Source organism: Meriones unguiculatus, chromosome 2, assembly GCF_030254825.1.
Source record: "Meriones unguiculatus strain TT.TT164.6M chromosome 2, Bangor_MerUng_6.1, whole genome shotgun sequence".
Lineage (NCBI taxonomy): Eukaryota > Metazoa > Chordata > Mammalia > Rodentia > Muridae > Meriones > Meriones unguiculatus.
The window spans coordinates 42,838,474-42,854,664 of record NC_083350.1 but is presented as its reverse complement, the minus strand read 5'-3'; the positions used below and the strand labels follow the sequence as shown (position 1 = coordinate 42,854,664).

At 43.0% G+C, this 16,191-nt stretch overlaps 1 protein-coding gene across 1 annotated transcript in view; it reads left to right on the top strand.

Annotated features, from left to right (window-relative positions):
- The first annotated feature begins 7,561 nt into the window (after positions 1-7,561).
- Positions 7,562-16,191, top strand: part of Kcnn2 (potassium calcium-activated channel subfamily N member 2) — a 139,726-nt gene continuing 131,096 nt past the window's right edge. Inside the window, exons 1-3 of the mRNA XM_060377308.1 lie at positions 7,562-7,690; positions 8,552-9,834; positions 10,424-10,519. Coding sequence (XP_060233291.1) covers positions 7,669-7,690; positions 8,552-9,834; positions 10,424-10,519 — 1,401 coding nt within the window. The 5' untranslated portion in view covers positions 7,562-7,668. The remainder of the gene's footprint in view (positions 7,691-8,551; positions 9,835-10,423; positions 10,520-16,191) is intronic.

Below are 16,191 nucleotides of genomic sequence, written 5' to 3'. Positions count from 1 at the left end.
ATACAATTGGCTTTTCTCCATATATATATATATATACACACACACACACACACATATGTATCCATACATATATATGGGAAAGTGTATGTATATACATACATACTGAAATTTTATTTGATTAATACCCTAGAGCAGTGGTTCTCAACCTGCAGGTTATGACTCCTTTGGCAAGCTATTTACATTATGATTCATAATAGTAGCAAAATTACAGTTACAATGTAGCAACAAAAATAATTTTATGGCTGGGGGTCAGCACAGCATGAGGAACTAAAGTAAAGGGTCACAGCATTAAGAAGGTTGAGAACCACTGCGCTAGAGTCACTTTATTTGATTGTTTTCAAGTCAGGTTTCCCTGTGAAACCTTGGCTCTCCTGGACTCACTTTGTAGACCAGGCTGGCCTCAAACTCAGAGTCTGCCTTTCTCTGCTTCTCTGAGTGCTGGGATTAAAGGTGTGTGATACCATGCCCGGCTTAGAGTCACTTTGTTTATTTTATAATTGTTACCTATCGTATCTTTGAACTTTTGTCCTACTTGTAGTTCTGTAATGTGGATCCCCAGAAGAAAGCATACAGTGGTATCTCTGAAAGTATTCTTTAACCACTTTCGCATTTTCTTTGTTTAATCCTTTCATTTTTAATGTTCTTATTAGTGTGGTTTCATAAGTGTGAGAGGTAGTTTTTTCAGTATGAGATAATATCAAATCACTTGTGAAATATCTCGATGAAGAATTTTCTAGGTCAGGTTGGCTTATGAGCCCATCTATGGGAAAAAAATATCTTGATGATGTTAATTGATGTGGAGATGCATGTCCATTGTGGGTGGTACCATTCCCTAGCAGGGGATTCTGTACTGTGTAACAGTGAACACAGTGAGCTGAGTAACAATGTGAATGCATTTATCTTCTTATTCTTGATTATGGATGTCATTAGCTGCTTCAAGTTTCTGCTGCTCTGACTTCTCTATAAGGATAAAGTATAACCTGGAATTGGGAGCTAAAATAAACCCTTTCTCCCCTATATGACTTCAGTCAGGGTATTTTATCAAATAAATTATGCTTGTGACCTTTTTGTTCACAATATATGTTGTATAGATTTTTCAACCTCTCTTTATTGTTTCCATGTATTAAACTGATATTTTTTTTAACATTTAATTACTTTAGTTAGTCTTCTCAATTTTTGTGTGTGTTTTCTAGTAGTTTCTCCAAGGCTTTCATTATATATTATAACTTATCAGAACTTATTTCTGTTCTGATATACCAACAATTTCCATAAAAAAAGACATCATATTTCTGAACAGAACCAGCCAGTATCTCTTCTCCTTTTTAATGTTTGTATATTACAATAATAATGCACACTATAGCTCATATAATATTTTAATATTTTAATCAAACTATGAAAACAAGAGAACAAGTTTTGATTTATGAATATAAAATATCTATCTTTACACCACAAAAAACCCCAACAATGGCATTAAATGAAATTCATTTTAAAGAAATTAAAGACATAGCTGTGCAGATGAAGATGGGCTTGAAACATTGACAAGGTAATAGCATTAGAGCATTTCCTCCTGGTGACATTGTTATACTGAATTTAATGTCGCACATCATAGTTCTTTTCTTTACATGAGTGGGAACCAACTCTTCCCTATGCTAAGATAATTATTAAAGGATGGAGGTTTGCAAATAATTCCAGAAAGGAACATAAATATAAAGATAGAAAGCAGAGATATCCAGGGTTAATGAATAATAAAAGGTGAGTTAATTTGCAGGGCTGTGATCAGCAAAAAACAAAGGCAGAAGAGTCTTAATGTGTCCTCAATATTTAGGACTACTTTAAAATTATTATGATTTTTGATTCCAGTTTTGCTGACTCCCTACTTCATCTTGGAGGCACATCAGTCCTTGTGATGTAATGCCTGGCTTCTTTCTCTGAATTTCATCAGTTTGCCATGATGTGAAGCAAGAATGATACAATGTGGGTTCAAGAATGCCTACAAGGAAAAGTCCTTTGAGTTGCAGGACCAAGCACCTCCTTCACATTTGTATAATACAAGATAAAGCAGCCCTCAATAGTTCAATAAATACGCTTACTGATCTTCCACTATTTTTCCTGGATGTAGCCCCAAATAAGGAATTCCCCGACTGGAAGTAAAATCAGTAAGAGTATGGAGTGCAGCTGAATATATCAGATCATCTTGTTTTGTTTTTAAGCACCTCTATTCCTGTCTCTCTCTATGTAATATATATTTTAATTATGCATCTTAGACAAGCAGGCATAAAGTACCTCCATTTCCTCCACACTTATATTAAATTCCTTCAGTTTATCCCATTGATCAAATGAAGCAAAGAGGATAAAGATCACAGGAAACAGGAGCTAGTGAGAAAACATTCAGAGGCACGGCCACCCATCTATTCTTGATAAGCGGGTGCAGCCCATGAGTTATTCTGCTGTGGAGCAAGGCTCTAGGATGAAAAATGACACACTGCACAGACCCCAAAGACTGTTAGACATCTGGCTTGTCCTTGCTCCTCACCTGTGGCACCTTAGGTAGGGCAGACATTCTATTTCAGGCATTCTTCTGCAGAAAGGAGATAACAATAAAACCTTCTCTGCCTCCTGCCTAGGTTTTTGTGTGACCCAAATGAAACAGTACATAAGAAACGATTTTCTACAATCCACTGGGCTTCAAACAGCGGCCCCTTCCCCACTTTGTTTCTAATAGCAAAGGGGTATATAGATATATAGATTTCATAAACACTATTAGTCAGTAAGTTCAGCCTTTTCATACATTTAACAAGTAACCTGAGTTCCATTCTGCTAGGGAGATGAATATGATTTTACTTTTTGTGCTTAGCTAGCATTTCAGGACTTTTGTAGATAGGTTAGTAAGTTGAGAAATGATAGAAGACAAGGAAGAGAATTAAAAAAAATGATTTGAAAAGTTAATTAAGTTAATGGCTGGGGCCCAACATGACTTATTAGCCTTTGAAAAGTAGGTTAATACTATATAATCATGATATAGGTATGCATACTTACCTCAAGAACATAAATGTATTATTTTATTGTTTATCGCAAATATAATGCATTAATTGTGACACTAGGGACTATAATTTAAAATAATGGTGTTTTTGTGGACTTTTGAATTGTTACCTATCAAAAAACTTTTACTGTACCAAGGAAACAACTGATATTATCCTGATTCCCCTCAATTAATTGCTAAGGAAAATAAGTTCAGACAAACTTGTTTGGGTTCAGTACTATCAAATAATTGACTCAGCCAGGCAATAATGATAATAATAATAATAATAATAATAATAATAATAATAATAATAATATAAAGTAATTCTCTGGCTTAGATAAAAAACTCAAGTGTCAACACATGCTGGAGAGGATGTAGAGAAAGGGGAACCCTCCTCCATTGCTGGTGGGAATGTAAATTTGTATAACCACTTTGAAATCAATCTGGCACTTTCTCTGATAATTAGAAATAGTGCTACCTCAAGACCCAGCTATCCCACTCTTAGGCATATTTCCAAAGTGTGCTCAACTATACTCAACTATGTTCGTAGCATCTTTATTCATAATAGCCAGAGCTGGAAACAACCTAGATGTCCTTTAATGGAGGAATAGACACAGAAATTGTCATACATTTACACAAAGGAATACTACTCAGCTATTAAAAACAAGGAAATCATGAAATTTTCAGGCAAATGGTGGGAACTAGAAAAGATCATCTGGAGTGAGGCAACCCAGAAACAGAAAGATACACATTGTATATACTCACTCATAAGTGGATATTAGCCACATAATATGGGATAAACATACTGAAATCTATACTCCTAAAAAAGCTAAACAACAAGTAAGATCCTAGGGAAGATTCTCAATCCTTATTCAAGACAAACGTGATAGACATTGGAAGCAGGAAAGATGGGGAACAGGACAGGAGCCTACCACAGATAGCCTCTGAAAGACTCTACTGATCGAGGTATCTAAGCAGATGCTGAGACTCATAGCTAAACTTTGGGCAGAGGGCATGGAATTTTATGAAAGAAGGGGGAGATAGAAAAGACGGGGGGGGGGGAGCAGGAGCTCCAAAAGGAAACCACAGAGCCATAAATAAATAAATAAATAAAATAAAAGAGCCTGGAGAGGACCTAAACCCCTGCTCAGATGTAGCCTATAGACTCAATATCAAGTTGGTTCCCTAATAAGGGGAGCAGGGGTTTTCTCTGCCATGAACTTAGTGTCAGACTCTCTGATCACCTCCCCCTGGTGTTGGGGTGCAGCCTTGCCAGGCCACAGAGGAAGACAATGCAGACAGTCCTGATGAGACCTGATAGGCTAGGGTCAGAGGAAAGGGGAAGAGGGCCTTCCCTATCAGTGGACTAGGGGAGAGGTGTATGGGGAGAAGAAAAGAGGGAGGGTGGGATTGGGAGGAGATGAGGGAGGGGGCCACAGCAGGGTTACAAAGTAAATAAATTGTAATAAATGATAATAATAAGTAATTCTCAAAAAGATTTAGGTTTTAGTTCAAAATTTTGCTCCAACCACACAGTGTAGGAAACAGATGTTATGTTCTCTTGCTTTGACTGCCTTTGGAAATACAGTGAAGCACTAGGTCGAGAGTTCTTTCCAAGGGACAGGAAATAAGAAAGTACAGGGAATTCGTATGAAGAAGAAAAGAATAAAAAGGAAGGTAACAGGAATCTGAATAAAATAAGACAGTGGAGTAAAACCAACCTTTTAAAACCTTTAAAACTTGGCTTGTGTGGCTTGGGAAACCCATTCTATGACGGCGTGTGTTTAGGGGTTAGTTATATTATGGTGGTGTGTGTGCCTGCTCATAAGCTTGACATACCATTATGGAAAAATCATTGTCGTAGGGTATAAGAAAAAAAAATAGAGAATTGTAGCCAAAAAGGGAGAAGAGGATGTTAAAATAGAGACGCTACTTAATTAATTAGATTGCAAGTCATTTTGTGGGTGACTGTGACCTCTGGTGTTAATCTAGGGGAATTCCAGCACTTGCTTGCCTTAATGGGAGAAAGGGGAAGAAACCTGAGTGTGAAAGGCTCTCAACAGAAACCACTGATGCTTGCTCTAAGTATATTCTTTTTCCTCCCTCTCTCCTTTCCCACTTACTCACAGATACAAGTGCAAAGACCATCCGCATGAAAAGTAGTCTTTGTTGCTTTAACTGTTTTACTTTACTGTGTTTATCCCTAATTGTTTATAACAATGGTTCTCAACCTTAATGCTGTGACCCCTTAGTAGAGTCTTCCCACTGTAGAGAGCCCTAACCGTAAATTATTTTCCTTCCTATTCATAACTGTAAATTTGCTACCTGTTGTGAATCATAATGTACATATCTGTTTACCGATGGCCTTTGGGGGTTTCGACCACAGGTTGAGAACCGCTGCTATATAAGAACAAAATCAGAGTAACTGTATTTTAAAATGTCATCTACCAATTTTATTTTTTTTAAAGAGAAATACTGATAACAAGGATGCCTTAATCTGGCACCTGTCATAATTTATGGCAATTGTCAAAGATGCCCAAGCATCTTTCAAACTAATGATGAAATAATCATTGCATTTCTAAGCCCACAATTTTCAGCATGATTCTAAAGGGCTTCTAGTCTGACTTGGGCACAGGTGTGTATTATCAAGGAGTTGTTAATTGTGATCAGCTTTCTTTAATGGAAAGAGAGTAAGTGTCTCATTGACCTGTTCCCCATCTCTTTAGTCATAGTGACTATCACATTATTATTTTTATTAACTCTTATATTTGCTGGGCTGAAGTAGTACTTCATGTGTCAGTAACCCATTCCATACCAAAGTACACACACACACACACGGTACATATGTGAATATACACACAAAGCATATTGTGTATACATATACAAGGCATGTATATATATACTATGTATGTATACTATATATATGTGTGGAGGAAGGTTCACTCTTGTCTTCTGTTTTGGTTCTGAAGCTGTGAAAAGCTTTAACTGTGGTATTTGGGAAAGTTGGCTTAAGCTTAACAGAAGGGGTTGTGTCTTTGGCTTTTCTTATGGCATTTTAGTAAGGCTAGAATGTTAAGTATATTTTAAATTGAGTAGCAACTATTGTGATATTTCTGGAGAAGCCTATGAAATCTTTTCTAAATTCATGAGCAGGTGATGAACATTATTTTTTTTTTATAATTTTTGGAGTATTCAGAGATAATTTTTTTTTGTTTGAAATAGAAACATTTCACTCAATCTATAAAGAGCAATAAAAAGAGGCTATATAATTTGTGGTAACGTGCACTAATATTGGGTGGATTTTATAGTCGAATTATTTTTTTTTTCCGAAGAAAATAATCTAGAAGCTTTCATTTTAAAGTCAATGTTCGCACGGACATGTGTCACCATATCTGGCTCTTTTTTAACCCAGTAAGAGCCTTATGTAGCCTAGCCTAGCTTCAAACCCACTAGGTCTGTGATGGTGGCCTTCTTTTTCCTGCCTCCATTTCCCAAGTGTAGGATCTAGGCACGAACAACCATGTCCTCCTTCCCCAGGAATTCTTTTCTGAGATGTGTGCACTATCAGGTGCCCTCAAAATTCAACACATTTCTTAATTCTAAACACTATTTGTTTCCCATTTCAGAGATTAAAAAAAAAATCATAATATGTAATAACAATGTCTCTGAATTTTTTTTCCCACTAAAATACAGCTCTTAACCAGTATCATTAAGAAAGTCAAGCCTTGATTATTCATTATCTCCTGTCAAGGACTATGGCTCTAAACGCAATTCTCTCCCTTTTCCTTCTTAATCTATTTACTTGTGTACACGAACATTTTAAATTGCTTAACACACTTGCAAACAATATCCAGAAATAAATTATTCACTCAATGGCACTGAGCACACACACACTTGCAGATACCTGGTAAGCAACTTTAGGGCAGCTGCTGAGTAGAATATCAAGAAATTGGATCCAGCTGAGAATTCCAATTACCTAATGAGAGCGATCCGCTTTCGCTTTAATTTCTTGGTCTAATCTGTTAGACAGTAATCTTCATCATAAGAAAAATAACACTTATCTGGCAATTTAAAACTGGAACATTTAAGTGGCCAATTCAATCATTTTTTTTTTTCTTTAGGAAGACAGAAATTTCAATCCCCAAATAAATACAAATGTACCGCTTAATAATGGATTATTAACCAAGAGCCCTCAAAGAGACCTCCTACCGCTCTGTGTATAGCTCAATAAGGACACAACATGGCAAAGGGCAGCTTTTACTGGTTTATTAGAGATTAATTAACCATTATAGCTAAGTCAAGGGAAACTCCCTGACCAAGAACAGCGATTATTCGGTCGAGTCACCATCACGGTATTAATTGGCAGTCAGATGGCTTCAGGCCCCTCGCCCAGCCGCTGCAGACTGGCCTCGACAGGGAAGATGCTCGGCGGCTGCGCATTAGTGACCCGCCTTTGCTTTGTGTCTGTCTGTACTGCAGGTCTGGAGGAAGAGGGAAAACAGGAGAAGCTGGCGGTCTGCGGTGGCTGAGCAGCCCCCAGCCCCTGGAACAGGGCTCCTCGGCACCGCCAAAGTAGCCCTCGGACCTACCCACTCAGGCTGCCTGAGCGCCGGAGCCCTGGACCCGGAGGACAGGGGCGGCAGCCCCTCATGTTCCGGAGATCGCGCAAATGTGAGCGGGCGCTCGCGGGGAAAGCCCTCCGCCCCCGCCAGGGGGACCCGGGAAGCCCGCGCGGGCTCCTCCCCGGACGCCGGGGATCCCCTCCTCCGGCCCCGCCCCCTCCTCCCCCTGCCCTGGCGCCGCCAGGTTAACCCTGCCCGCGCCGCACTGCTCTCCCGTGAGAGCTACAGCGCCGCCAAGGCCAGCTCTCGGACTTAGGGAGCTAGGCGACAGGGACACATCCCTGCTAGGGGTTGGAGACGATCCCTCAGAGGCCAAACAGGGCATCCGGCGTTGGCTCTCTCCCAACGCTGATACATTCGCACGGGCAGTCGCCAAACTTCTAATTTCCCTCCCCAAAGCCGGCGTGGCCCGCAGTTCCTTGGCCAGCAGCCTGCAGCCCACTCTCGGCCAGGACGACGTGGGGGAAGAGGGAGCCGGGCTAGCCGTGCTGTCTCGCGTACCTCCAGGGCGAGAGGGCGGGAGAGTGGCTCGGGTTTCGCACCGTTCTGGCGCCTGCCCCACGACCAGGGTGACCAGACGTGCTGCAGTGCCCCAAGCAGGTCATTGGGGCCAGCGTGTCCCGCACCAGTCAGGGGGCCGCCGCCGTAGAGCGAGAGGCACCGCTCTCGCTCTCTCTCTCTCTTCCACCTCTGCAGCCCGCCACTGTGCATGGGGGAGCTCAGTCTTTCCAGCCATGGTACCGGATGCACGCGCTCCGCAGGTGGAATCCCCGCCCTCGAGGGCCCTCACCCCGGCCAGAGCCGGCCTGCGCCACCCCGGTTTTCACTCCGCAGACTCCCCTCCCAACCTCTCTCACACACATGCATCCCTAAGCCGCGCGCGCCGCAAACTCAGTCTCGGTCCCCGCAGGTGATGTCATGCCCATTGTTTTGGTGCGCCCAACCAATCGGACTCGCCGCCTGGATTCTACCGGAGCCGGCATGGGCCCTTCCTCGCACCAGCAGCAGGAGTCCCCGCTCCCGACCATAACGCATTGCGCAGGGTGCACCACCGCCTGGTCTCCCTGCAGCTTTAACAGCCCTGACATGGAAACCCCATTGCAGTTCCAGCGCGGCTTCTTCCCGGAGCAGCCGCCGCCACCGCCGCGCTCCTCGCACCTGCATTGCCAACAGCAGCCACCGAGCCAGGACAAGCCGTGCGCGCCCTTCGCGCCCCTCCCGCACCCGCACCACCACCACCCGCACCTCGCGCACCAGCAGCCGGGCAGCGGTGGCAGCAGTCCATGCCTCCGGTGCAACAGCTGCTCCTCCTCCGGTGCCCCGGCGGCGGGGGCGGGGGCGGGGGATAACCTGTCCCTGCTGCTCCGCACCTCCTCGCCCGGCGGCGCCTTCCGGACCCGCGCCTCCTCGCCCCTGTCGGGCTCTTCGTGCTGCTGCTGCTGCTCGTCGCGCCGGGGCAGCCAGCTCAATGTGAGCGAGCTGACGCCGTCCAGCCATGCCAGTGCGCTCCGGCAGCAGTACGCGCAGCAGCCCGCGTCCGCCTCCCAGTACCACCAGTGCCACAGCCTACAGCCCGCCGCCAGCCCCACGGGCAGCCTGGGCAGCCTGGGCTCCGGGCCCCCGCTCTCGCACCACCACCACCACCCGCACCAGGCGCCCCACCAGCACCACCAACCCCAGGCGCGCCGCGAGAGCAACCCCTTCACCGAAATAGCCATGAGCAGCTGCAGGTACAACGGGGGCGTCATGCGTCCGCTCAGCAACTTGAGCTCGTCCCGCCGGAACCTGCACGAGATGGACTCCGAGGCTCAGCCCCTGCAGCCCCCCGCGTCCATCGTAGGAGGAGGCGGCGGCGGCGCGTCCTCCCCGTCTGCTGCCGCCGCCGCCTCGTCCTCAGCCCCGGAGATCGTGGTGTCTAAGCCGGAGCACAACAATTCCAACAACCTGGCGCTCTACGGAACCGGCGGCGGAGGCAGCACCGGAGGCGGCGGCGGCGGCGGCAGCGGGCATGGCAGCAGCAGCGGCACCAAGTCCAGCAAAAAGAAGAACCAGAACATCGGCTACAAGCTGGGCCACCGGCGCGCCCTGTTTGAGAAGCGCAAGCGGCTCAGCGACTATGCGCTCATCTTCGGCATGTTCGGCATCGTGGTCATGGTCATCGAGACCGAGCTGTCGTGGGGCGCCTACGACAAGGTACCGACTTCCGCCCCCGAGGACCCTGAGGGAGCGGGAGCCAGTTGGTTGGGATGGGCTCCGGCGGGAGCCCCTGGCCTAAGAGGTGGCAAGTGTCCCCGGGATCATCAGGCGTGCCTGCTATAGCGGCAGGAGCAGCTAGGACGCGCACCCTAGTCCGCTGGGGAACTCGGAGAGGAAAGTTCTCCGGGTGCTGAGTGTCCAGCGCGTTTAGGCACGTTAATAAGTGGCTCCTGGAGTCCGTGGGAACAGCATGATTGTTCCTCTCCTGGTGCTCGGGTTTTGGAGGCATCTTTCAACTTAATGTGCTTAAACTCCGGAGCAACTTCCCTAGGCTTTAGCGAGTCGGGTGGCTTGTTTCAGCCCCTCATAGTGCTGACCCCTTGCCCAAGCCTCTAGTTTTCTCTTACTCCCTGCTCCTCTCGCTGGGCTTTGTGGCCAAATAACCTCCATCCCAGAGCCAAGACAGATTGTCCCTCTCCTTCTCCTACCTTCGTTCAGTTCAGGTCCACGTGCTGGAATTGACTCTCCTGACCTGGAAGGTGCTTGAAAAGTGCTTCCTTCTTAAAGCGTTTCATCTGTGTTGCAGGCGTCGCTGTATTCCTTAGCTCTGAAATGCCTTATCAGTCTCTCCACGATCATCCTGCTCGGTCTCATCATCGTGTACCACGCCAGGGAAATACAGGTAACACAGGCTCCGCTGTTTTTTTGTTTTGTTTTGTTTTGTTTTTTGTTTTGTTTTTTTGAATAACCAGAAGCCATGCAGACAGCTCAAGGGGAAAGCAGGATTGAGGGGCCTTTTCCAAGCCGCTGTGTCCTTGCTCGAGGTTACAGAAAACTCATGGACCGTTAGCTCAGCACCTGACCTGTCCTTTCGGAAAGTTACAAACAAAACAAGTCAACACAGCATATAGACAGACATGCATTTGATAAAGTTTTAAGAATTTTCTCAACTTCTTTACTTTGATTCAATCCCACCAGCCTCGTGTTTTTAAAGAAGAGATACACAGGATCCTGAATCCCTGCAGCAACGTGTGCTCTTGTTTGAGACACCTTTTCTTGATGAGTAAATCATTAGATTGATATTTTCAAGCTTAGAATTCAGAGGAATATTTTTAAGCCATAATAAGTCATTGGTGGGACTATGAGACCTACAGGTCTGGGCTGCCTTTGAAGATGAAATGTTGTCTGGATTTGTCAGGCAGTTTATTGTCGATTTAACTCATTTTTTTTTCAAATTTGTAATTACTAAGTTACAGAAAAGATAGAAGAATTCAGTTTTAATGACTGTCCAAACAGAATAAAGATACAGCTAACAAGAAGAAGAAGATCTCTTTTTGTTTCCTTGTTAAAACTTTGAAAAAGTATGTTTTTGAAGGGATGTGTACAGAGAATGAGGGTAAAATGAGAGAGTTTGGAGTGGGTAGTGGTAGAATAAGGTTGAATTTTAAAATACTAGAACAGTAAACAGATCTTTCTTCAGTGCAGTCCTCACGATGGTGGCATTTTGAGATTCTTCCAGACGTCCTCCGAGGTACTCTACTGTGCCCTAAGCCTGAGTCATTTGGACTTGAAGAGAGGAAGATAAAGAATGATTCTTTGACTTGGTTTCCAGATAGAAACAGTCTGGGGAAGTGAATAGCCTTGCCAGGTCAGGCGGTAAGAGGCCCAACTTGAATGCAGGCACTGCCTTCTCAGCTTCCTCTGGGCTTCCTCCTCCTGGGCCTCGCTGCTCAGCAAGAGTCCTGCAACACTGAGAAGACTATTTGTGCTTCACCTCCAGACACGGGAGTTCAATAGATGAATAGGCTAAGTTCAGAATGGTTCTCTAAGATTTTCTTATAGGTTTTTGGGGACCAGAGTGGTTTTGTTCAAGCCAGGCTCAAATGAGAGACCTTGTCAATTGTGTTTTTATTCATTTTAAGCTTCCCTAGTGATCACCTTTACTCTGAAAGCACATAGCTGAACAAGCAACCATGGGGTGGGGGTTGCTTGTGTTATCCTCAAGAGCAAGGTGTCTTTTTAAAAAACACAAACTCTTTAAGAATTATAGAGAAGTTTTTGACATACCTCAGGTGTAAGAGGAGCTGCTTAGTATTTATTGCTTACGTGTCCTAAAATTTTGTTACAATGTAATTTTTAAAATGCTACCAATAGGTAGAAAATATTTTAACAGATTAGTTAATGCTTGAAACATTGCCTTCATTGGGTGATCTGTGCATATCTGTCATGTTGACTAGATAACATGGCACAGCAAGGAAAGCTGGGACAAGGGACTGGCCCTCTGGAGCATGTATATAGTGAACTTATTAACTTCACAACACAGACATCAGGAGATATTAGGTTTTAAAGCTGGGTTTATTTATGATCTATGTGCCACTGTTGAACCTGCCATCTTTGCTATGGTAACTCCAAGATAGAGGTCTGGGTAATAATGTCTAGTTATTTTGGATGCAGCTTTAACAAAAATCACTGTTTTTATCAAGAGGATTTTTTCTTCCAATATTCTTATCTGCAGCACTTCCTTAAAATGAAATAAAATGGTCTGGAGAGCTGGCTCAGCAAAGTAAGAATCCATACTGCTCTCACAGATAACTGAGGTGGGGGCCCAGCACAACTGCCTGTCACTCCAGCTCCAGGGCAATCCAATGCCTCAGCACCCATGTACACACACAAACATACACACACACACACACACACACACACACACAGATACACGATTTAAGATGTAAAATCTTTTTTATTTTCCCTAAATTCCTTCTAACAAAATGGAAAGTAATAGATTTACAAGTAAACTTGGAGCCAGCAGTCAAGAAGAACCTGAAAAAGCAGAGCCTTCTCATTTGTCCAGAGAACATACTACTTTACTCTGAAGTTTGGAGGACTATGATCTTTATGGACAGTTAGTAGCAGTGTGCTTCTTTTAGTGGTATTCATGTCACTAGGGGAAGAGTATCTTTTTTATATAGTTTTTTTTAAGCTAATGGACACTTCAGATTTTATTATAAAGAAGTCCAAATATATCAGTTTATCTCTGAGGTAAGGCAGTAAGCACAGGGGCTGTGCTGGCATTTGGAGCATGTCCTTGAATGTAAGGTATCAAAAGTGACAATTTTTATTTATTTATTTTATTTCATTTTTTTGTCGTATAAGTATTGGGTTAGTGACAGCTAGCCAAGGTGAGTTACTCATGCAGGATGTGATTTTCTACTGCATTCAGAAACGGTGTTTCAGCTGATGTCCCGACATTCTGTCTGTGAGAATCGCTTAACCAAGCCTGGGGAGGTCCTGACATTTTCATGGAGAACCCTGGAAAGCAAGGCTCAGTGTGACCTTTGATAAAATGTTTATACATGATATGGCAACAAAAAATGAATCAGGTGACTCACGGGTAGAAGTGCTTGGATTAAAATAGTGTGGTGGGGAGGATTTAGAAGAACACAGCATAGCACTCTTCAGCTATAGGGTCATTTTTCAGTACCACAGACAGCTCAATGCATGGGCTGCATATATAGTTCATTTCATTAGTTACTTTTACTCCTAACAACCAGAAATGAAATTTATTATTATTATTATTATTAGTCAGAATGCTTATTTAGAATTCATCAGAGTGGAAGAAATTCTCCAGCTAAGTAGATATTGGACTTTTTCAGATGCATATTTGGCTTTGCTTTCTGCATCAATCAGCAAATCCAGAAAAGAAAAAGAAGTGCAGGAATACAGCGAATATATAAATAAACTAACTTTAATACTTGCCTCTGTAATCATCATCTTTTGACAAATGCAGTTGGCTTTAAGGATTGTTATTTATCCAATTTGAAATTTTTTGTGATACTGTGTAAATAGCTTTCTACCTCGTGTCTCAAGGTTAAATAAGAGGAAAAGCAGAAGCATGATTTCAGAGATGTTTCTTTTTGTTCTCACCCCTGCAGTAGGGCTGGGGATTTTTTTTTTTTTTCAGAATAAATATAAATGAAAGTCTTATCCTTAAGGAAGTCTGAATATAGATTTCATTTAATCTTTTCAACTTTATCTCTGCAGCATTTTTCTCATGGAAACAAGTTTAGCATAAAAAATGAGTTATTTAATATTTTTAGATTTGCCAAAACAAGACTGCAGTGTGAGGAAGGAAGCCCCTTGGAGTGCAAATGGTCTTTCTGGATGTATGGAAATCAGAGACTGGCAGGTCCTCTACTTTAAATTGGAAAGTAGTTTTTTCTTTGGTGTATAATTACACGATATGTAGCACCAGGGAAACATTTAGCCTTCCTTGGATCATTTATAATGGAATTCCTCTACATTTCTTCTAGATTCAGTTTTCAGAGATAGATTATGTAGTTCTATAGCTGGAAAGATTGAAATTCAGATTTTTTTTTACTTGTGAACCATGGCCCTGCAGAGGAGGAGTGCTTGCTGAGGATGGGGTCTTAGTGACCTGCCTGTCTTCTGGACAGCTGGGCAGGATTGACATCTCACTAGCTGGTAGGCTCTGTGTGCTTCCTGTAATGGCAGAGACATTTGCTTTCTCACTTCCACAGGGAACAAGTGTATGCTCCCAAACCATGCCCAAATTACCCCATATAGTCATTGTTGTCTTTACAAAGTAACAAATACACAACGTAAAAATAATTCCAACACCACAGAAGGACAGGAAAACTGGGAAGTTACATTATATGTCCACTCAGTCTGTCTCACAGAGGTAACTGCTTTTGCATGTCTTATGTGTCCTTTAAGAATTTCAAAATTAAAAATATTTAGAAGTAGTGATATACATATATAACTTGCTTTTATTCTGTAATGCATTTCAGAGGTGTTTCCTTCCCATCAGTACCTAGTGACCTGGCTCATTCTTCTCTTGCAGTGGGGTCCAATCCTATTTTTTCATGTGCTGAGGATTGCTGTGTCAGCCCTGTAATGAGTGCTGATGAATAAGTTGGAGTTTTCTACTTTAAAAAAAAAAATATATATTCTAACATATGATGTATATAGTATATATTTTAATAATTAGGATAATTATGTATATAATTATTATATATCTATATTACATGAGAATCATACATTGTTTAAATTATACTTTATTTACTTTGTATCCCCCCTCTAGTTCCCTCCCTCCTCCCCTCCCAAGTCCTCCCTTCCTCCCCCTTCTCCACATACTCCCCTCCCCAAGTCCACTGCTAGGGGAGGGTTTCTTTTTCTTCCTTCTGACCCTAGTCTATCAGGTCTCATCAGGAGTGGCTACATTGTCTTCCTCTGTGGCCTGGTAAGGCTGCTCCCCACTCAGGGGGAGGTGATCAAAGAGCAGGCCAATCAGTTCATGTCAGAAGCAGTCCCTCTTCCCATTACTATGGAACCCACTTGGACACTGAACTGCCATGGGCTACATCTGTGCAGGGGTTCTGGGTTATCTCCATGCATGGTACTTGGTTGGAGTATGAGTCCCAGGAAAGATCCCTGTGCTCAAATTTTTGGTTCTGTTGCTCTCCTTGTAGAGCTCCTGTCCTTTCCAGATCTTGCTATTATTTCCTACTTCTTTCAAAAGATTCCCTGCATTCTGCCCAAAGTTTGGCCTCATACATTTTAACAGTAATATTTCTGACTCAGTGTTAGGACCAGAGGTGTAGCGCAGTGCCCAGCACTGATGAGACCCTATGTTTAAGCCTTCACCAAAACTATCTTTGGAAAGAACAGGGCCTCTCTGCCTGCTTTCTTAGATGTTGTTATTCTTCCACAACATGCTTAATTGTGGATATTCTAAGAGAAGATTCTAATATTTGTTTTATTATCAAAGTCTACAAAGCTTACTGTCTTCTTGAGAAAATATTTATGGACAAAATATTTAAGGTCAAAGCTTAGGACCTTGTGGGCTTATTTGCATCTATTTTGTTATATCTAGCAGACTGTCTATTATTTAATGTCCCTGAAACTGAATAATCATCATAAAGGTGTGATCAGAAATGAGCATTTTAAAATTTTGTGTTGTCTGACTTTGAACATTTTGAATGAAGTTAGGGAAGGTGAAGAAGGCTGAGAAGTTAGAAATTATCTTAGGGTCTGTTGTGGCTATGACATAAATGGGAGATGTAGCTGCAGAGTGATGATTTGGCTCCACAGATGCTCGGTGGGAAGCTGACTTGCTCTGTCATGTGATTAGCAGCTCAGTGGCTGAGTTATATCACCCACAACCTCCCTGTCAGTACCAATGACACTCTGAAACCTTTTGACTGTGTGTATACCGTAGTAACGAAATCACTCAGGACTAATTTTCCCCGCCCGCCCGTGTAAAGATCTCTGCATTATTAACGGGTGTGACACTAAATAACGTGATCCTGGTGTGTTTACAGAGCAGCATCACAAATG